This window comes from Lepisma saccharinum, chromosome 13 (genome assembly GCF_977018435.1).
Source record: "Lepisma saccharinum chromosome 13, izLepSacc3.1, whole genome shotgun sequence".
NCBI classification, from domain to species: domain Eukaryota; kingdom Metazoa; phylum Arthropoda; class Insecta; order Zygentoma; family Lepismatidae; genus Lepisma; species Lepisma saccharinum.
The window spans coordinates 19255756-19278460 of record NC_139241.1 but is presented as its reverse complement, the minus strand read 5'-3'; the positions used below and the strand labels follow the sequence as shown (position 1 = coordinate 19278460).

General features: G+C 39.9%; 2 protein-coding genes across 3 annotated transcripts in view; one reads left to right on the top strand and one right to left on the bottom strand.

Annotated features, from left to right (window-relative positions):
- Gli (carboxyl ester lipase-like protein Gli) overlaps positions 1-22705 on the top strand; it is a 151747-nt gene that overhangs the window by 2019 nt on the left and 127023 nt on the right. The window lies entirely within an intron of this gene.
- Positions 1-22705, bottom strand: part of LOC145997195 (uncharacterized) — an 83893-nt gene that overhangs the window by 42068 nt on the left and 19120 nt on the right. For both annotated transcript variants that reach the window (XM_083133927.1, XM_083133928.1), the window contains exons 3-4: positions 3849-4010; positions 75-264 (exon numbers count right to left, since the gene is read on the bottom strand). In XM_083133927.1, coding sequence (XP_082990053.1) covers positions 75-264; positions 3849-4010 — 352 coding nt within the window. The remainder of the gene's footprint in view (positions 1-74; positions 265-3848; positions 4011-22705) is intronic.

Genomic DNA, 22705 nt, shown 5'->3' with positions numbered 1-22705 from the left:
GGCCCCAGAAAGATGTAAAATCGAGGTTCCACAGTATGCACTGCAATCTATGAAAGTAAAGTAAATAATCTTACCTATTTTAAATGTACAACTGTTTCTGTACTCATACCGGACTGGTGATTCTACCATTGCATATAACCATGTACAGAAATTGTCATCTTTTGCATTGTCTTGAGGCATGCAGTGAGGAATCACAGATTTTAAGTGTGGATATCTAACAACGATAGAAAGTTCGTAATTTGCCACTTCCCATTTTCTCTCAAGCTAAAAAGAAACAAAAATGGTCTATTAGTAAGTCACAAAGATTAAATATTTAGACACAATTATTGTCAAAGGGTAGATTCTTAAGCTTTCATTGGTTCGAAAATACATAAGAATACATTTAAATACAGAATAAAGAGAACAACACAACCAAGTCCAGATATTTGTTTGCAAATCCATGACGAACATTTTTCATGGAGTGGACAAACATTACTTGCAGGCAACTAAATTTCAATTCATCATTGGGAAAAGAGATGCAGTAGTATAAATATGGAGAAACTAGTACTCATTTTATCCGCTAAACTGTTTTTTCTTCTTTGTTCTATTAATTGCCAAATTAATTGCACAATGCCAAAATAGCTGAAAAACTAAACAAACCCAAAAGGTATTTACCTCTCCCACCTTCATAACCCAGGTGTAAACAATGCAGAGTGCGAGTGCAAGGCACATTACATTGGCAGATCCATCAGATCTGTCAATGAAAGAATCCAACAGCACCTAACGGATGCAAAAAAAAAAGCCCAACCTACCACTGGTCTTGCCAAACACATCAAATACCATAGCCTTAAAATTCAAAAGGTACAAGTCAAACACACTCCCCACACACTCGTAGACACCAAAATCAAGGAAACGCATGCCATAATGCACTTCCCGCACGAACTGAACATCAATAGTGCACAGACACACGACACTTGGATTCCCCTACTACATCAGTTCACAAAATCATGGCAACCGTGTTTTGGGACCAAAAGGGTGTGATTTTTGTGGAATTCTTGGAACCAGGACGAACAATTAGAGCAGAGGTGTATTGTGAAACACTGAATAATCTACAATGAGCCATCCAAAATCGGCGGAGAGGAATTCTGGAATTTTTCTGATCCATGACAACGTACGCCCACACACAGCTGCTCGTACTGTTGACACAATTCAAAGATTTCGATGGGAACTATTCAATCATCCCCCTTACAGACCCGACATTGCCCCACACGATTTCTTTCTTTTTTTTCACCTGAAAAAGTTGCTTGCATCGAAGAGTTTCAATGACAGTGTCATGCTCAAGACATCAGTTCTGGACTGGCTGCACTCTCAGGCGGCAGAATTTTACGCAGAGGGTAAACGGAAGCTTGTGCCACGCTATCAGAAATGTCTGGAGGTTAATGGTGACTACGTCGAAAAATAGCCAACGTATGTATTTGTTTATCAATCACAATAAATTTCTTCTCCTATCATTTTCTTGTTTTTTTAAAAAATAACGGCCCTTTCTTTTGACATACATAAATGTGCTATTAGAAGGGTTACGTTTATTATTGTAATAAGTGCAGTTTTTAATCAAATTTTGGATTATGTTCACAATTTCAAAACCAAAATGTCATTTTATATACTGCTTTTGATCAGTTTTTTCACCGCTATAACACCGAAATTTTATTTTATTTACCATTTCTGAACCCAAAATTGACTTTGTTTTTGTACCATAATTTTGCTTTTTTATTTAGCAAAAATATGTCTCTCTAGGGATCAGTAATAACATGAGAGTAAATAACAATCTCCCATTTTGATATCTGAAAATGTGAAGGTTTCAAAAAGCTTGTTCATTTTATGCTGATGGTCTAATTGGGACTAAATATGCAGTTTAAATTGAAATCCAATTACAAACCCAAATGATTATCAAATGCGACGCTCCTTAATGTGTCCTGGGGTACACATTCGGTGCAAACAGATCGCAAGTTGCATGTTTCCTTTTTCAGGGTGGATTACAATGCAAGTCAAGGAAGAGTTTGGACTGCTCCCTGGAATGGAGGAGGATGAATATGAAGTTGGCTGAAGCAAAGAAAACGGCACTTTCCTGAATTTTTTTTAGGATGTATGTTACACAGCCGAAGCAGAACGAAATTTACAGCACTGCATTTTTTATTCTCTTGTCTGGTGCCGAGAAAGGTTGTGTTGTGTCTCCCGAGAGATCTTATCTTACCAGTTAATCCTGTATGTAATGCTCTAGTAGACCCGTATAAAATCCAACATTCAATCTGCACGACTATCTCAGACTTTTACTGGCGCCAGTGTGACTGCTATCAAGATTCTTCGAGTTTCGCTCGCAATAATCGAGAGATTGTTTTTTTTTTTTTATTTTTTTGGACTCAGTGCAAATGGGTTTCTCATGAACTAGATTTGTAAGAATTTCATGGAAAATCAACGACTGTGCACAATTAAAGGAAAATAAACTTATTTTAAATCCTTTCTTTCTTCTATTTTCCTCCTCGCAACATGCATCCTGTGTATAAAAGGTTGTATTACTACACAGGATAAATGGCATTACAGTCTCCTAGGAATCTTTGTGCGTTTAAGCTCCGTGCCCTTATTTTATGTAACATTTTTTATACAGTTTCTTCAAAACTTACAATGTTATTATGTAGTACATATAAAGCTTATTTTAGGAGCTATTATTAAGTTTTAAACATCCGTTATAGGAATAATTTATACTCTTAATTTATTTACACATGAAAAATAGGCGCCATCTTGAAAAGTTCGGATTACTCGAACTCGTATAATTAGAAGCTGACATTTTTTAGTCCCTTGAACTTCGGATTAATATATTATTACATATTTATTTGTATTTCACTGTATTAAAATTACGTAACGTGTAATTTTGCATGGGAGTCATTAAAAAAAACATTAAGCACAATTTCAACACATTTTTGCATGGGGGTGGGTAAAAATTGGTGCAAATTCCAATAACGACCCCTTCAAAATTATGACCCTTTTCCCGGGAACTGTGAAAGGTCGTTGTATTGAGAGTTGACTGTATAGTGATTACATGATTTGTGCAAAAACCTGCATTACCTGCAGGATAGCCTAATGGTTATTCAAATTTATCAGGGCTTAGCCAATCTAGCAGTATTGGCCAAAAACAGTGGCCTCACTATCGAAAAATATTGTTTGGAATTTAATTAACAATACTTTTCACAGTCCAAATATTCTGGAAATTATGCAAAATGCGTAACTTTCATAATCTTTGCAAAAACATTGTGAAAGAAATGGATTCTGTGTTAAAATTATTACCTTATTTGAAATTGCAAATATTTAAAAGTGAAACTCTGATAGATTGATATGGTATATTTCTGTTCGAAAAGTTATACACATTAATATTTAAAATACTCTGGACTACTTTGAATTGTTTCAATTTCCACATATCATTTGACTGAATTGGTGTTTTAAGTTCACTTTATGCACAGTAAGGCTAATTGGGACTGGACCTACAGTTTAAAGTGGGACACGAGCCACTATGTGCCTCCACCAGGTTTCGAACCCGGGACCCCTTGATTACAAGGTGACAACACTACCACTGCACCATCGGAGAGGCATTTTTCACATATCGTATTGGTGCGAATTTGTAAAAATATTGGCACTGCTGTTGGTTCAATCCTAAAATTTATGTTTCAATATTTCTAACTTTTCAGAATAATAATAAATTGATCAAACATGCAGAATTTGTATCAGTAGAAAACGATTTTGGCTCAACATTAGTTAAGATCAACTCTTTAATATACAGTAGGCAAACTAAATACAAAATGTCATCTGTTATTACTTACTAATTTCTCATATGATAGCGTGGTCCAAGAATTCACAGTCTCTGCAACTAATAGAGGTTGTGGTACAAAGATTAACTCATTCTCATAACGTTTTAAAAACTTGGGTCCAAGTCTGCCGTTCTCTGCCATTGGATCAGGAAATGCATCTGGTTGTTTCGAAGACTGAAAAGCACACAAAATTAGTTTGCATTTCAATCAAAACTTATGAGCTTTCAATTGTTAAATGATTTTATGCCAGTGCTTGAAAAAAAATATGTAAATTACAAGTAACTTGTTATGATCCTTGTCGAGTACAGTTACTTACCAAATACTCCTGATGTTGGGAGATTGACAACTTTAACAGCATACTAATGATTGAGTACAAATATGAGCCCAGGAAAATATTTGCCATCTATTTTACCTTGGGGCCTTTCCCCATTTTCTTCTTTAATCTTGTAACCCTCTCATTTTATCACAAAAACATCATCTTTCAAAGAAACACATCAAAATAATTTCAATATGCAATAGGAAACTATGAGAAAATATTAAAATTACGGCTGAGCCGATACCACTTTAAACCGATACTCTGACCAATTCCCACTGATACCGATACTTGAAAATTGCAATAATTAAAATGTGTTCAAAATATTGATCAATATTAGTGTGTAAATATTCTTCTCCAATTGCATGCACCAATTTACAAAGAAATTTGCTTTAGAATATTCAAGAATTGCATCAGAATACTAAAATAGATATTATGTAATCACAAAATATAGCTTTTCATCCCAAATTGTTACAAAATGAAAAGAAAGTTTGAATTTTGCATAATTTCCAGGATAATTAAACTCCCCAAAAGTGTACCGATACATCAGCATCGGTATCGGCTCAGTCCTACTTAAAATCAAATAATCATCATTAACAAACCTCTGGAGAACAAGAAAAATTATTGCAAACTACCTCCATCAGTGAACCACATATAGTACCAGACATTACGATCATTCAACCATTATCATATCATCAGACATTAAAATTCTTATTTAAACCTTTTTTAATTACCTATATACTGTGTGTTCGTTTTGACGAAGAAAAGGTGTGATTGCAGAACGGTGCAGATGTCAGCATTTTCGACCCATGACATCCCACTTACTTTACGCACATATCTTTAGCATGCAGAAAATTGTATTTATATAGCATATCAAGTACTTACCTGTGTTATAAGAGTTGTTCAAAGTGATGGCCAACTGCTTTCACACATTCCTGGAATATTTTGATCAAATTGTGATTGACACACAAAAGTCCCTCTTCCGTAATTATTGTAAGTTCTGTTCTTATATTGTCTTTCAGTTAATCTATAGTATTGGAATTGTTTCTGTAGACTATTTTTAGGGGTCCTTTCAAATAATAAATTGCCTACAAACGTTTCGACGTGATTCGGTTTCATTTATGTAAGTGTCATACATAAAAATTGTGTGTTCTAACGTTAATTTTTTGGCTGGCATTTCAATGGTCTCACAAATCTTATTAAAAACACACAAACGCACAATGGGATTACACAGAAAAAACTAATACACTTGTGATCTATGAGAGTGGACACACACACACAAATTAAACAAAAAATTACACCTCCATGCTAAAACGAACAGAACTGTACTGATTAAGAAGCAACAATTTCGCCTGCAACATGAGGTTCAAACAGCTTGTGCCCTCTCCCGGCACCTAACCATACAACTTTTGTAATATAATTAAGCCTTGTTTCCATATTAAAACCAATAAGTTGCTGACCAAGGCAGTTTATTAAGATAAAAACACTTAACACGTAACGTTTCAACCCTGTATCAGGGTCTTCCTCAGAGGAAGAACTAAACTAAAATGATGAAATATACTACACACAGAAAGATTACATACACATAGCAGGGTCACTAGCCATACAACAACAAATCAAGTTGACAGTCCTTATCTAGGAAGATTTCTCCAAAGGAATTAAACATATCACCTCCTGACAGTTGTTGACTAATGGGTCTACTACACTGATAGGTGATTGAGGTCAAAGAAATAGAAAAGAAAGGAGAAGACATCATGAATTGGAATGGAGGACTCAAGATAAACAAGGAATGGAAGAGTGTGTTAGAGAAAGTTGAAAGGATGAAGAAAAGGAATGAAGAAAAAAAGAAGAATGAACAAGGAAGAAAGAAGAGAAAAGAAGAAGACCAGAGGAGGAGGTATTCATCCATAACCAAAAAGGCAGGAGGGGTGGGGGAGTGGTAAGCAGGTGGTTCTAGACTCTTGCTAATCTTGACCTGTCAATCACCTGTCAGTGTAGTAGACCCATTAGTCAACAACTGTTAGGAGGTGATATGTTTAATTCCTTTGGAGAAATCTTCCTAGATAAGGACTGTCAACTTGATTTGTTGTATGGCTAGTGACCCTGCTATGTGTATGTAATCTTTCTGTGTGTAGTATATTTCATCATCTTAGTTTAGTTCTTCATCTGAGGAAGACCCTGATACAGGGTTGAAATGTTATGTGTTAAGAGTTTTTATCTTAATAAACTGCCTTGGTCAGCAACTTATTGGTGATACAACTTTTGCACGTCAATGCGATGGCATTTTCTTTCACAGAATGGTCAAGAATAAAAACACTGTAAATGTGCTGACAACTTGCATATAATGTTTAAACTGTAAGGATGCCCATATGGGTAAAACTTTTTCTCACTTTTTTTCAACTTTATCTTTGCATAATGTTTACAAATGTTTAAACTTAATAAAATTAGGTTAATCACTGAAGATATTATTATTTTTATGCTTTCAAACAATTTAAATTTGGAATTAAGAAGCAATTTTCTTCTGGCTATTTTACCCAGCGTGCATCCTGCCAGGTTAACAATGGTAAAAACATAACTTGCAAACAGAACAAATACATATGTCAATCAAAATTTAGTCAATATATCTAGGGAATGTATGAATGCAGTTGGTCATCATTTTGAACAACTCTCATAACAAATATTAGTACTCAATATGCAATATACAACCTTAGTGACAATGAAGTTCGACCAGTCACAAATATATGAGTGCATTGTGAAAGAAGGAGAACACATGCATATGCTGAACATATTTTATTCAGCAGGCTACATGGAACAAAGGAAAACATAAATTTCTGCTGCAACGCAGCAATGTATGGTGTCCACACAAAATAAAACATTTTCGTCCATCTACACCACGTGACATTGAAGTTCGACCACTGTTAGAGGGGATCCTGTTTACCATGGTGTGACGCCGCCCCGTCGGCGAATAACTGTGGCAATGCGTTGGGGCATGCTGCGGACGAGTCGTTCAAGGTATTCCACATCGATGCGGTGCCATTCCTCCTGCAGGCAGGCGATAAGAGCAGCCACTGTCGTGGGTCCCCTCTGTTGCACACGTCGCTTAAGAACACGCCACACATTCTCAATGGGCGAGAGGTCGGGACTCGATGGTGGCCATGGCAGAGTTCGCACGTGATGGCGAGTCAACCATTCTCTTGTCAGCCGCGCTGTATGAGGCCTGGCATTGTCGTGTTGAAAGATGAGATGCCGCCTGTGGAACAGGTGCCTTCACACTGTGGGAAGATGCCGCTCCAGTATGCATGTATAGGCGTGTGCATTCACAATGCCCTCACAGACGTGTAGTGGGCCAACCCCAGATGCCGTCATGCATCCCCATACCATCACTGACGCAGGTTTCTGTACCCGACGTGCATAACATTTTGCTTCATTCTGATCCTCCTTCCGACAAATGATTGTTTTCCGTATTTTCCCGTACACAACATTGAAAATGGATTCGTCCGTCCACAAAACCCTGTTCCACTGCCGAAATCTCCACCCCCGGTACATTCGTGCCCACCGTAGTCGATTGCCTTTGTTCAACATGGAAAGGAAGGGTTTACGTTTCGCCTTGTACACTTGGTAACCGCATCGCTGTAGGTAACGGCGAATGGTTCTGGTTGACACTTCAATGTGAAAGCGTTCTCGAGTCCACAGTCGTAATTCGGCCACAAAAACATGATTGTTGGTCTGGATATAGTGCCTAAATATCCGTAGGTCACGCACGCTCAGCAGGCATTTTTGACTGGGGGCCTTACCTGGCTCTGTAGTACTCGTATTTTCGTGGTGTTTGATGATGCAGTGGACGGTTGACGTGGGTAAGTTCAGTTGGCACCCTATTTCTCGTTCACTGAGTCCATCCCGTTGCAACTCCACCACTCTTCTCCTCACGGTGTTGTCAATAGGTTTGCCCCTGGCCATAGTGATGATGCACTGCAGTTCCTTGGTGCACAGCACGCACTTATATACGGCGGACTCCCTTATCTTGTCCGTGACGTCATGCTTCGGTCGAATGCGCCACTATCTGGAATTTTCCGTATGGGTCTGGTGCCTGGTCGAAGTTCAATGTCACGCTTATAGTTCCCCGTTTTCGTTCTTTACGTGACCTTGGGTGCAACATGCTGGGATCACGATTCTTGCCTGCTCACACGCCTCCTCTTACACACATGCATCACTTCTGCGGGTCACCCATTCCACCGCCTATGCCTCTGTGCATTTAATCATGTATTCCTTTCTGGTCGAACTTCATTGTCACCAAGGTTGTAAATACAGCTTTCTACATGCTAAAGATATGTGCATAAAAACAAGTGGGATGTCACGGGTCGAAAATGCCGGCATCCATGCCGTGCCTTACATTCTGCAGTATCGTGCTATATCAGCCAGTAGTCAAAACGAACGCACTGTTTTTACTTGAATTTTAAATATTACATGTATCTGCAAGGGTATAAAAAAATTATTTGGTGTAGTTATCTTCATATAAAACAAAGTAGCTGTCTTGCCAAGAATATTGAGCGGTCAACTCATGAATTTGTCACCAATGGATCCAGGTTCAACTCCTGGCTTCAGCATTGGTGTGTATGTGTAACTTTACCACTTAAAATGAAGTAAGGAGATGAACCTAAATCCATTGGTGACAAATAGGGATGGATGGTATCAGAAATTTGATATCATGATATATCAGACAATACTGTCACAGACGATATGATTGATTGATTGATTTAGTTTATTTTACTTCGCGTTTTGTGCCTCCTGGCTAATTTGCGAAGATGGGGATGAGTGACGAAATGATGAATGGACATTCACAAACAACCAAGCAAGCCCTAGCGGGATTCGAACCCAGGACCCTTGGCATCGCAGCTCTATGTGCTAACCACTCGGCCACAGGATCTGGCACAGACGATATGATACAATATTTTTTTCTGTATTGTGATATCAGTGATATATTGTCTCCACAATATATCTCACCAAATATCGTGACGATATATCACCCAACACTAGTGACAAATTCATGAGTTGACAGGTCAATATTCTAGGCAAGGCAGCTACCGTTCAAATTTCACTACAGGTTTTGCATTATGAAAAACACCAGGATAGTGGTAAATATTCTGATATGTTTAAATTTCAGAACAATCTTCCCATGAAAAATTTCCAACACTTGAATCTACTGGAAAAATATACTTCTCTAAAAAAAAAGTAATCATTCATAAGCAAATTTTTGAGAACATGAAATTTTGATCCTTGTGGGAGGCTTTTATGAATATGCTTCCCCTAATGGGATCTAATGTGGCCACACATCACCCTCCCACTCACTTGTAATGGATCAAAGCCTATTTTCTGTGAAAGCCAATACTTCAAGTGGTTAGATTGCTATTTTAAATCAACACAGATAGGAGAAAGGGCTACATATACAGTAACTTACACTATCCTTTATATTTTAACAAAAAAAATTGTGCCAGGTTTTTTTCCACAGAAGTAGAAACATTATGAAATTATCACTATATCTGAAATTAGAATAAAGAAGCATGGCTCAGAACAGAATCTTGTAAGTATGATGTAAAGTCTGTGTAATGCAGGAAGGGATAAAGTTAACACAATTCCTCTGTGTGTTGCAGGCCCATAGCCAGGATTTTTTTGAGGGAGGGGCCAGATCCGAAAATGTGTTTCTCTCTTAGTTCTATGTTCGACGAATTAGCAATGTTTTAAAATTTCCTTTAATTTTCTTATATTTTTCCTACTCATTGAAAATTCTTTGTTTATTAAATAATATTTTTATAAATTAAATGTTGAATATTAAATTATTATTACAATTAAAAACATGCCTATATGCAAGTTGACCAAAAAGAGACATTTTCGCATCACAACTGCTGTTCGAAAAAAGTCGGGACAGGGATTAAAAGTAATGGACTGTCCCGACTAAATCGCTAAATTGAACGTCTGGTAGCCTTGCATCAATGATTATAAAACTAAAACTACCCAATATTCCAAACTACAGACTTTTTCACTACAAACACATTCATTTACGCAAGAACAAAATTGAAAGTTTTACAAAATTTGCAAAAATGTCGACGTTATTTTCATAGCTTTTTATAGGTTCGCATTTAAATGTTTCATAGTTCGGGGGGGGGGGGGGGGCATGGCTCCCATGTCCCCTCCCCTGGTACGGGCCTGGTGTGTTGTGACAGAATTAAAATGCATATTATGAGCACTAATCAATATTGTAATTCGGCACAGGTGCTTTTTCAATATATTCTAATATATAGGGGTATGCATATTTCATTTTTGACGAAAACACAAAATGTGAAATAACACAGTGTAATGATCAATTTTTCATGTTTTTGAAAGGTATGAGGTCTTACTATGTTTTATCGCAAAATGATGCAAACTTAACTGCAAAATGAGAAATAAACTCTTATATATGAAATTTAGAGTTTATTTACCGACGTGACATATGCAAATCATCAAAATTGATTAATTCTGCGGTACAAGGAATAAACTTACTAGTCAGACAACTATGTAAATGTTTTATTAGAACGGAAATGTTTCTTTGTGTAATAAGTGTAGATTTTAAATGGAATTTAGGTTTTTCTTTACTATTTTAACACCGATATGCCATTTGTTATACCACTTTTGAACCCAAAATGTGCCCAGGTTTTCCACTGAAATCTCAATGTTTTATCCACTATAAATATATGGCTCTACTAATTCACATACACTGCTACAAGTTAAATGCACATTTCTCAAGAGGGGCCTCCCCCATGGCACAGTGGTAGTGTCATTGCCTTGTAATCAAGGGGTCCCGGGTTCGATACCCGGTGGAGGCACAAGTGGTTCGGATCTCACTTTAAACTGCAGGTCCAGTCCCGATTAGCCTTACTGTGCATAAAGTGGACTTAAAACACCAACTCGAACCAATCAAACATTTCTCAAGAATGCATATGTTGTACTGCTCTACTTTGCTTGTGACAAAATATCTACATCAGTGTTCTAACAGATTCCCAGTGGAGACACATAGTGGTTCAGATCCCACTTTAAACTGTAGGTCCAGTCCCAATTACTGGGCATAGAGTCGATTTACTCAATTAGTCAGTGTTGTAACAACGGTAGTGACTACATAAAAAAACAGTTTATGATAGTATTGCAATCAAAATAAATTTGTGACAAATGTATATGTTGTTTGTGTTACTAGCCTAGCAGAACTTACTTTCTGAATACCCCTAGAATTTGATACATAATGCATACTGGCTGCCAAAGCTAAATGTTAGTAAGCAATTTCAATTTTAAAATATAAATCAAAGCATGAAGATTGGCCAATAGGGTAAATGGTTTAAGGCAGAATACAAACTCCACATGTATGCACAATATACATCACAATTGTATTAAGGTTTGGCTGATGCCACGTGCCAATGTCGTAATACTAAAAATAATTTTGAATGTGAATTTAAAATGTTGGGTGCGTCAGCACTTAGGCTATTTTGCACCCGTCACTTTATACGGGATCCAGCCCCTTATCTGGACTAAAATGTAACTGTAACGTTGGAAGACTAAAATATTCTGACTTGGTTAACACAACTAAAATAAACATAACTATAATGTCGTGTCGTAACTAAAATATTAAAATATTCTGACTTCGGTTGAAAGCTGAGGCTGTAAGGAGGCACTCAGCACACATAAGGACAAGACACACAGAATTATACTGGCCAGGGTCAGTCGCCAGAGCTTCATTCGTCTGCAATATGCAGTCCAGGGTGTACTAAGCGGAAGTGAGGTTGACTTTTGGTACTGAAAATAAAGCACTCATTTTGGTATATGATAAAAAAAAATCCAATATTTTTTCACCAAGATCACCTGGATACTTCAAGAATATTAAATAAGGAACACTTGCAGGTGGAGGTGGCATTAAAATATATAATGGATATATTGTCTGTTGGTGGGTTAAAAGGTTGTCCAATAAAAACTTAAGCCCGTGGCATAACAACCAGTGAAGGGCAGTACCTACCTACCTACTGCCGGCCAGATGTGGGAGATCATCCAACCAGTTGCGGGATGATGGCAGTCAGCACGACAAACCCTCGTTGTAAGTTTCCTGACCAGGTTACACTACTCATTCATAGCTCTCCAATTTCCTCACGATGGTGGGTGGACACCGGTCCCAAACACACACCAAAATCTCAAGAGAAAAGTTGCCACACTTTCTCCTGCGGGATGTTCAAATATTGTAGAACTACATATTAAAAGGTGAAGATAAAAATATGTTGAACCCTATGGAATGAGACTTCAACTGAGGTACAGGTATGTAAGACAATGGAAACTCCAAAGGTAAGTGTTCATGATTTAACATCCCTGAAGAAGCCAAGTTAGGTGGTGAAATATTGGAATGTTATTTTAGGACTCACGCACTTTTCATGTGGCCTTTGGCCATGTCTCGTGCGCTCACCGACGTGGATCGCATATTTGAAAAGTTTTGAACGTAACGTTACGTGTGTATGGGCTCTAATATGGTAAAAGTAATCAAAATTTTACTGTCTGTTATCTACTGGGTAAATTAAAACTGTTTCAAGATAGTTAGTTAGATGTTTTGCATAAACGAATTCAATAGCGACACTAAATTGGAAAAGCATAATATATATGTATTTTTGTCATTTTCACATTTTTAAAAGTAATTGAAAAATAATTGTCTTCCGTCATTCCCCTCAAATTCTTTCCTATCTTGCCTCTGTAATAAATTCTGATGCTCATATTTTGAAACAGGTTGCTAAGGACATGATAAAGGGCATTTTCACCCTTAAAAAAGGGCTAAGTGAGCGATTTTTCAATTTTCTCGGCCATTTGGGACAATTGCATAGGGGGTCATAATCAAGCATTTTTTGACTCTGGGGCTTCCTTCATGGAGAACATTTATGACAGTGATTAAGTGAGTGGTGGGATTGGGGCTATATATATAAGGGATAGAATGAGAAAGAGTGCCAGAAGAGTGGATAAACAAAAAGGAGACAGAAAACAATTTACCACAATTGAAGAAAAGTTTGATATTTCGAGGTCATGACCTCACTGTAGTAGTTAGAAAGTATGGAGTACAAAAGCGTAGAGGCACAGAATACTGACGTCAGCGTCCGTCACCACAGTGATGCCAGAAACAAGCGATAGAACATGGGTTTTGCGAAAAGATCCTTTCACCATTGTTTACTGCAGGATGGATGGTGGGTGCGTTGTGGTTGGGGGGGGGGGAATGGGAGAATACTTATTGGATGGCTAGGTTGAGTCCGGGGGATATGGTGGCATGCATTCCGGAAATGTAGGCCCTTTCTCATCGCCTGCGGGTGGAGGTGTCAGTGCTGGTGTAGTAGGTGCATTATGGCTACGTGGAAACAGTTGTTGAAGGTGGTGTTGTGGCTGTAGGGGTGGGTGGCGATGGTGAAGTCGGAGTTTAGGGTGGAAGCTCTGTGGTTATTGATGCGGAGATTCAGGGGGGTAGAGGTTTCACCCAGGTAGAAGTAACCACAGATTTGACAGATGTAAAAGTAAAGTAAAATTAGGTTGGAGAAGTGGCAGGTGCCTTTGGGTGAAGGGTGAATTCACCCTCTGCATTCAGCATCTGGAGGGTGGGGGAGGTGATAAGTATGGGGCAGGTCTTGCATCTGGGTTTGTTGCACTTGTGGGCTGGGGGTGGTGGGATGGGAGCAGTGGGTGTATTATGGACCAAGATGTTCTTGAGGGGGGGGCATCGGAAGACGACCCTAGGTTTGTCCCGAAAGATGTCTCTGGTGTCGAGATCACTGTGGAGGATGGGAAGGAGGGAGTGGATGGTATGTTTAATTTTCAGGTGAGGGTGGTATTGGGGGATCAGAGCGGGAGGGTTGGTTTTGGGTTGTATGGCACGGGTGTGAGACGTGGCTCTGGTTATTTGTTTGTTGATGAGGGTGGAGGGGTAGTCCTGGTTGATTAGGGCTTGGTGCAGGCGTAGGTTGTAGTTTTGGTGGGATGAGGCGGATGAGTTGAGGCGTTGCCCTCTAAGGGCCAAGGAGAAAGGTATGGCTTTTTTGGTGTGGTGGGGGTGAGAGCTGGAGTAGTTAAGATACTGGAGGTAGTTGGTTGGTTTGATATGTATGGATGTTTCCAAGTAGTCTCCCACGATGTGAATATCCACATCTAGGAAGGTCACTTGGTTATCGGAGTGGAACAAGGTGAATTTGAGGGTGGTGAAGTTGTTCTGTTGGGGTAGGAAGGTAGTGAGGGAGAGTTCGCCATGTGTCAAGAGGAGAATTATGTTGTCAATTGATTTGAGCCAGAGGAGAGGTTTCAGTTGTTGGGAGTCTAGGAACTCGTGTTCAAGCCTGCCCATGAACATGTTTGCATAGGAGGGGGCCATTTTAGTTCCCATGGTTGTGCCACGTACTTGCAGGTAATGCTGGTCTCCGAAGCGGCTAGTTGTATCAGGAAGTGGGTGCTGGGGATGTGTTGTTTAGGTTGGCTGTTGAGGAATGAATCCGTGGGGAATGTTGGTGTATAGGGGCTATCCACGAGTAAACAAAAAGATATCGAATGGCACAATCGATTGTGGAACTGTAGCACAACAACTTCCGGTTTACGGCAGCCAGGTAATTCAAGTGCGTACTTGTGACCTTTCTTCTTGTTTTGTATACCGGATGAAATGGATCATATAAAAGCACTTGACGACAAGGAGAGTAAGAGATATCAGGGTAAAGTAGAGGCCTTTGCATATCAATTGGATGAGCATATAGGAAGTAATACGGCATTATTCCAGGATGAGATCCATTTGCTAATCGTCATTGCATTGGCGATATTTGTAGCCTACATATTTAATAGAAAGTAATTTTTCCTACAGAGCGAGAGCGCTTAAAGCATGTAAATCTTTGGATGCATACATTTATGTTTTAAGTGAAAAAGTGTGAGATGTACGGGCATATAAAAACAGGAAAAGGAGTTTTTTTTCTTCGTTCTTCAGTCAGGGCGAGTCAGAGGGATGCGATTTCGTTCCCGTTTGAACGCAGAAATACAAAACGCTCATTGTTATTTTAAGTCAATTTTCTGCTATTTGTGTTAAACACGACGATGAAGGTGAATAATAAACTGGAAAAATTACTGATGAGACAAACACAATGACACACCATTGCCTGACCATGGTGTTCAAACCTAGGACCTCTTCTCTATCAATGTTGAAAATATTTCCATTGCAAAAGACGAAAATTAATAATAGTACCGGCACTTCATTTTCTGGTTACAAAAAACCACGGGGGGGTTACGGGCGGGGGCTGCATCCCCCAATTTCAATGAAAAAAAAATAAAAATGTGGAGTTTGCCCTCTCTTCTCCAGCTACTTTGGGGAGAAAACCGGAACTTTTGCTTTTTTTTTTTTTAAAGAATGGACCTTCCGCAACAGAATGAAACTTGATTCATGTTCGTGGGTGCAATACAATTTGAATAATAAGGCAAAACGTAAAACTCTAGCGAATTTTAGCCAATTTGCATATTATTCACAAAATTGTTATAACTGACACTATGGGACCAATCTACTTCGGATAACTTTTGTTTTGCAGGCAGAACATCAGTGCATGCAACCATGTAAAATTTGGATGCCCCAACCGCGGGAGGCTTACGGGCGGGGGCTGCATCCCCCCAATTTCAATGAAAAAATCATAAAAATATGGAGTTTGCCCCCTCTTCTCCAGCTATTTTGGGGAGAAAACCGGAACTTTTGCTTTTTTTTTTAAAGAATGGACCTTCCGCAACAGAATGAAACTTGATTCATGTTCGTGGGTGCAATACAATTTGAATAATAAGGCAAAACGTAAAACTCTAGCGAATTTTAGCCAATTTGCATATTATTCATAAAATTGTTATAACTGACACTATGGGACCAATCTACTTCGGATAACTTTTGTTTTGCAGGCAGAACATCAGTGCATGCAACCATGTAAAATTTGGATGCCCCAACCGTGGGGGGCTTACGGGCGGGGGCTGCATCCCCCCAATTTCAATGAAAAAATCATAAAAATTTGGAGTTTGCCCCCTCTTCTCCAGCTACTTTGGGGAGAAAACCCGAACTTTTGCTTTTTTCATTCGCACTTGCATCTTGTGTAGCTACTGTGAATCTATTTCTCCCTTTTGACTCGGCTCTTTGTGGAAATATGTCCGGAAGGAAACGTTTGTGCGTTAGGGAAATCGATGAGCTGTTATATGATACGAAGTGTTTATGGTGAGGCCATTGTTAGTCCTAACAGAGGAGGGAGGGAGCCTTTGCAATCCTTTCTTTTGTCTATACTTCTGGATAGATGCATGCTTTAGACTCATGCTTTTGGCCTCTGGCTATCGTCAAGCTTCATTGCATTTCTAACATAGAGGTGACAGAAAGCTGACACTGCCAAACCTCATCCAATCCCCTCTCTCCTTGCCCTACCCCCCACCCCTGCCACTACTTCAGCTCGATCAACAGGTCTAAACACAAAGAAGAATGTGTGCCTTATCAGTACTAAATCACAGCGTTGGAAGCTTGGAGGAAAACAGCATCGTAAATACCAAGCATTTATTGTGTCTGTCAACTGAAGAGCGAACACGTGTTTGGGTGAGCCCAAACACGTGACATATTCCGAGAAAGGAGGGGGTGGGGGGATTTGAAATTTTCGAAACACAATTGCAAAACATGTTCCCGAACAAACTGTCAGTGTTTCAACCTCAATATACAAATATAAGTGTGGCAAACCCTCGATAATTGTACCTAAAGCTGTTTGTAACATATGTGTTACAGCGGCTACAAGGGACATACTTTTTTTGTAACATATGTGTTACGGCGGCGAACTAAGGGTTAATGAAGTGCAAGGGGTGTGGGATGCAAAATTTTTGGTTGGGAAGGGAACAGAACGGGGTATTTTTAAAGTCCTAACGTTCAAAACTGGAAAAATAATGTTATTTCCCGACTAAATTGGGAGATTATAGGAGCAGAAAATATTCAACACTACCCGATACTAAAAAAATATTAATTATACACACAATTTCACTCTCGAGTGATGATTTATTTTGCATTTCTGGAATAAAAAAACTACTAATTTCAATAAATTTCGGACATTTAGTACAAAAAAAATATGTAGGGAATAAACTACTTTTAAACTCTTATCATTTTTTCCGAAATCTTGATCGGACCGGGATTTTTTTTTTTCAGGTTCCGACTTTTTGGTTTCCTACACATCCGTTGTTATTACTGGGGAGTCTATTCCTTGCTAATGGACTTCCAATTTTCACGGCTGACAGCTTGAATACAATAATTTTGGCGCCTTGTAGATCTCGAGGAAATTGATGAAGAAAGATCCGTGAAAGATTATTTAGCCCTGATCGTAGTTTACATCCTCCTTGTACACACCCATTCGTTCCTTTCATACATGACACAATCTCAGCTCCCTTTAGCAGCATGTTATGAGCCTACGAACCGGAAGTTGTTATGCTACAAGTATGGCGTCTGCGCGAAGACACTTCCTTCCGGTGGATAGCCCCTATAGGGAGGGGACATCAACAGTGGTGAGGATGGTGTTGACTGGCAGAGGTGGTAGGTTGTGGATGATGTCAAGGAGGTGGTTGGTGTCACTTAGGTAGGAGAGCAGGCTCTGGACAAGGGGTTGGATGGGAGTCAACAAAGACTGATATGCATTCTGAGGGTGAAATGTTTGGATTGTGGATTTTGAGAAGGAAGTAGAAAGTGGGGATGCGGGGATTGTCTGGTACGAGGGTAGAGATGGTAGAGTTGGATAGGCCTTCAGGGGAGCCTAGGGAGAGGACAAATTCACAGTTTCTTTTCAGATGTGAAGTTGATAAATCAACCGTGGTGGGCTTGTAGGTGGTAGGGTCGGCAATGGGAAAGGGCCTACATTTCAGGAATGCACACCACCATATCCCCCGGACTCAACCTAGCCACCCAATAAGTATTCTCCCCCCCCCCCAACCACAACCCACCCATCATCCATCCCACAGTAAAAAATGGTGAAAGGATCTTTTCGCAAAACCCGTGTTCTATCACTTATTTCTGGCACCACTGTGCTGACGGATGCTGGCGTCAGTATTCTGTGCCTCTACGCTTTAGTACTCCATACTTTCTACCTACTGTGAAAATGAGGTCATATCAAACTTTTCTTCAATTGTAAACACTTACCACATTAAAGGAAAAAGTTTGATATTTCGTGACCTAGGCCAAATTTTCAACGGAGAAGAAATAAGTTCACAGAATGACGAAAAGTAGGAGCTAACCCTAACCATGAACAAATCACAGCTCCACCGGGCTTGAGAACTCTCGATTTCCATCCAGTCCCTCACTAAAATTCTCCTACTGACCCCATGCAACAACAACAAAAACCAAATCAACACACACTGGAACCTCTCCCAGTCCATTGCCCACAACCTCAACCAGAAACACCTGCAAAAACTATCCATTCTCTGCCCACAAGCCCTGAATGCAGGATGCCCCCTTCCCCTCCCTCTCCCTCCACAACACTAACCCATAAAGACATGTCCCTTACTTCCAGACCCACCCTTGCCGCTTCCCACTCCACCCCAGCATAATATCTCCAACCATGCCCCCCCCCCCCGCTACCACATTACAGAAGAGCACCAGTCCTTGGAAAAAACATCCACCCAGCATATTGACATTCCTCACCCACAACCACCCCACTGACTGCACCTCCATTTTGAACCTTTCCAGTCAGAACCTCAAAACCACCGAAATTGATGTCCTTTCCAAAGGTCTCGCCTTCTCTCCAGCCTCCACCCCAAACAATTTCCAGCTATTATTTGACATCCAAACTTTCAACCGCAGACTAAGGTGGATGTATTTTTGGGCCAAGAATACCCCCTCCAATGCTAATCCCTCAGACATATATCCCAAACTCCAACAATTCTGCCCCCTCCCCCACCCTTCCCAAAAACCACCCCCTTGAAAGATACATCACTTCTGTTGTCAACAATGTTTCCGACAGTTCATACCTCCAAAACTCCTCTTCCCACCACAACCTAACTCAAGCCCAGCACCAAGTCCTCTGAACCCTCCGCAACAACCCGGACATCAAAATCCTCCCTGCCAACAAAGGGTCCACTACAGTAATCATGAACTCCTCTTGACTATGTGGCGGAAGCCTTCCGCCAACTCTCAGAGTCATGCACCTACAAGCCCACCATGGTTGATTCATCCACCACACACCTGGATAAAATCCACGATTTTGTCCTCTCCCGAGGACCCCCTGAAGGCCTATCCAACTCCACCATCTCCTCACTCATACCTGACAACCCCCGCACCCCGCACACATCAAACCAACCAACCACCTCCAGTATCTCCACTACTATAGCTCACATTCCTACCACACCAAAAAAGCCATCGCTTTTTCCCTAGTTCTCAGAGGCCAACGCCTCAACTCACCCCCCTCATCCAGCCAAAACAACAACCTACGCCTGCACCAAGCCCTAACCAACCGTGGATACTCCTCCACCCTCATCAACAAACAGATCACAAGAGCCACCTCCCACAACTGTACCAAACAACCCAAAACTATCCCCCTGCTCTGATCACCCAATACCACCCCCACATCACGAAAATCAGACATACCCTCCACTCCCTTCTACCCATCCTGCACAGTGAACCCGACACCAGGGACATCTTTCGGGATAAACCTAGGGTCGCCTTTCATCGCCCCCCACCAACCTCAAGAACATCTTGGTCCAAACACTCCCACTCCTTCCACACCACTCCCCCCAGCTCACAGGTGCAACAAACCCAGGTGCAAGACCTGCCCATACACATCACCTCCCCCACCCTCCTGATCCCCACAGTGGCAGGTGAGTTCACCCTTCACCCTAAGGGCACCTGTCACTCATCCAACCTGATTTACACCCTCATCTGCCAAAACTGGGGCAACTTCTACCTGGGCGAAACCTCCATACCCTTGAATCTAAGGATCAATAATCACCATTCCTCCACCCAAAACTCTGATTTCGCAGTTGCCATCCACACCAAAAGCAATAATACCACCTTCAACAACTGTTTCTGTGTTGCCATAATCCATCATTTACACCACCTCCAGTCAGACACGTCTTTCTGCAGGCGATGGGAAAGGGCCTATACGAAGGTCACTATTTATATTTTGAGCCTAACAATGAAAAAACAGGAATTTGGCATTGAAAACTGCTTTATTGTTTTTCGAAGTATTCTCCTTTATGGTCAATACACTTTTGCATTCGTTCGAACCATTTGTCAAAGCAGTTTTTCCAATATTCTTGAGACACCTCCCTAATATGGTTTTGAACGCATCAACGGCGTCTTCCGCCGACGAAAATCGTTGTCCACGCAATTTATTCTTGACATTCGGAAACAAGAAGAAGTCATTGGGTGCCAAATCAGGACTGTACTGCGGATGACCCATCAATTCGATTTTTTGACTGTTCATAAAGTCTGTTGTTAGACGAGATGTGTGACAGCTGGCATTGTCTTGATGAAGAATGATCCGACGGCGTTTGTTTGTTTTCCGTATTTGACCGAAGACCTATGGCAAACAAATTGTTGTGTACCATTCAGAGTTGACCGTCTACGTTCCTCTAAAGGCACAGTTGCCACATGACCAGTTTTCCCGAAAAAACAGGCGACCATTTGTTTCGATGTGTTTCGAGCGCGAACAACTTTTGTTGGATTGGGTTCATCTTGAAACACCCCATACAGTCGACTGCTGTTTACGTTCCGGCTCATATGCATATATCCATGATTCGTCACCTGTTACAATCTTATATACGTCTTTTGAAGCACCACGATTGTATTTATTGAGCATTTGTTTGCACCAATTGACGCGAGCGTCTTTTTGAGTTTTTGTCAAATTGTGTGGGATCCAACGAGAACATACCTTTCTCACAGCTAAATGATCATGTAATATTTTATATATGCTGGTTGAACTAATGCCTATGGTTGTTTCAGTCTCACAGTATGTCACATGACGATCTTGCAGTATTAGGTTTTGCACAGCATCAATGTTTTCTTGAACAACAACTGATTTTGGACGAACTTTGCGAATCTCGTCGGTGAGCGAATGGCGGCCACGATTAAATTCGTTATACCAGCGTTTCACAGTGGCAAAGGATGGGGCTTCATCGCCAAAGGTGGAAGTAAGTTGATCGATGCACTCTTATCTTGATAATCCACGTCGAAAATCGTAAAAAATCATCGCACGAAAATGTTCACGAGTTAATTCCATTTTATTGTTGTCGCGCAATCTCCAAGGCAACATAAACAACACAAATGAAGCTATTGACAAAACATTTGAAGTACGTTATGGTCAATAATGCCAGACGATTCCGTGCAAACGTCAAATGGCACCTAACTTCAATCAGTGTTGCCAAGGCTCAAAATATAAGTAGTGACCCTCGTATATCAGGCATGCACACCACTATACCCACCGAACTTAACCTAGCCAACAAATAACCTTTTCCTTCTTCCCCGAAACCACCCAACTTATGCAGTAAACACTGGTGAAAGTATCTTACATTTGTTTCCTATCGTCTTTCTCTGGCAACATTGTACCAACGCTACAGTTAGTATTCTGTGCTCATACTCTTCGTCATTCTGTGAACTTCTTTTTTCTCCGTTGAAAATGTGGCCTAGGTCACGAAATATCAAACTTTTTCTTTTAATGTGGTAAGTGTTTACTGTCTCGTTCTTCATTTGTATATACAGGGTGTCTCATCTAACATTGTGACCTGAAATATTTCGTGAACAACAACAAATATTGAAAAACTGCTTTCGCAGATGTATAGGTATGAGAGGGGCTCATGAAATTAGTGGACACAATAAGTTCAACTACGTAAGGAAGTACAATTTTGAACACAAACTTACTTCTTTTTTTAATGGAAACCCCATTTTATTTTAAGTTCATTTGAAAGTACGGAAAAAATCATTAAGAATGGCATTTGTTACATTTTAATATGTCAAGTAGTTCTCAAGTAAATGTAACCTGAAGTTGACGCATGAAACAAACATTCTACAAGTTGATTCGTGTGTCGTAACATGCATATTCCTCTTTTGATGCCATTCGTGTATAGTAACAAACTTGTTACTCTTCTGCATAATATGCGTTGTGCTTAGGAAAGTTGTTACGTTCCCAACAACTACGGGTTGTACATAAGTAAACTCTAACAAATTATCTAAAAGGTTCTGATACATCTTTCTGAGTTATCAAATAAGGGTTAATTAAAAAGTATAAATTTTAAACATTCCACCATCAGTGACATACATAAATGTTAGTACATTAACATCTTTCTAATTTTTAATTGGCGTTCATTTATTTACGTCATAATTTCTAGTACATTGGAACAATCAACTCTTCTTGTTTGGTCATGACAAATCTTTAAGTTTTCAACTTTTAAACTTTGCAGCTTATACATTTTTCCTTAAAATTGATTTATCAAATCAAATAAAGCAAGGGCGAAACAAAGTACACTGAATAACCAGCCGTTTGTGATAGTGTACATAAGTCAGAACTGTTGA